Source organism: Gavialis gangeticus, unplaced genomic scaffold (genome assembly GCF_001723915.1).
Source record: "Gavialis gangeticus isolate Ggan-Ray unplaced genomic scaffold, GavGan_comp1, whole genome shotgun sequence".
Classification (NCBI taxonomy): Eukaryota; Metazoa; Chordata; order Crocodylia; family Gavialidae; genus Gavialis; species Gavialis gangeticus.
This window is the reverse complement of record NW_017728991.1, coordinates 1,726,066-1,726,921: the sequence shown is the minus strand read 5'-3', so window position 1 is coordinate 1,726,921 and position 856 is coordinate 1,726,066. Positions and strand designations below refer to the sequence as shown.

Genomic DNA, 856 nt, shown 5'->3' with positions numbered 1-856 from the left:
GGGTGGGCCCCCCCCCCCCCCTTCCCTTGTGGCCCCCCCCCCCCCCCAGCATCCATGCACCCGTGCAGAGCTGGCTCGGGGCCGGGGTGAGGGGGGCTGCCATGCTCCACCCCAAACCAGCTGCATTTACAGGCAAGGGCATCTGAACCCCCCAGGGCTGGGAGTCACATGTGGGCGTTGCAAGCAGGGCCCAGGGCACCAGAGCGGTGTCGCATGAAGAGGCCACCAGGCTGCAGCAAGGAAGGAGGAGGTCTGGGCTCTGCCACAGCCTCCCTGGGTGCCCCTGGGTGAGTCACTTTGCCCAGCATGGGCAGGGTGGTGAGGAGATGGGCACTGGCAGGGTATCCGGGGTCTCCATCTTAGCCAAGGCCTGAAGCCTCCAGAGTTGCAATCCCAGCTGCCAGTCACCCAGGAAACCATCGCCGCAGGCAGCAGCGCCTGCCAGAGTCTGCCAGGAGCCTGAGCGGGGCGAGCAGGCACGTCCAGGGGACGCAGCCGCTGCTGGAGGCTCCCAGTGCCCCTCCAAAGGCTCTCGGGGCTGCTGGATGCCTGCCCTGCTCTGCCCCAGGAGATGGGCCTGCGCCGGGGGCTTCGGCACCCCATGCACCTGTGTTTGGGATCCGGTGGGGTCTAGACCCTGGGGTCCAGATCTGGGGCACCAGCAAACGTTGCCCACCTGGGATGCTGGGGCAAGGGGGGCATGCCCAAAGTCAGCCCGCCCTGCTCTAGGGGGGGAGCTGACGCTGGCACCTCTCAGGTCCAGCTGGGGACTGGCTCCAGCTTACCCCACGGCCCAGCCCCGACACGGTTAATGGCTCCGGCGCCAGCTGGGCTGCGTGGCTACCCGCTCGCCCGA

The 856-nt window shown here is 68.6% G+C and overlaps 1 protein-coding gene across 1 annotated transcript in view; it reads left to right on the top strand.

Moving 5' to 3' along the window:
• Nucleotides 1–213: 213 nt before the first annotated feature.
• GPR142 (G protein-coupled receptor 142) overlaps nt 214–856 on the top strand; it is an 8,503-nt gene continuing 7,860 nt past the window's right edge. Inside the window, 1 exon segment of the mRNA XM_019515053.1 lies at nt 214–287. Within this exon segment, the coding sequence (XP_019370598.1) occupies nt 214–287 (74 nt within the window).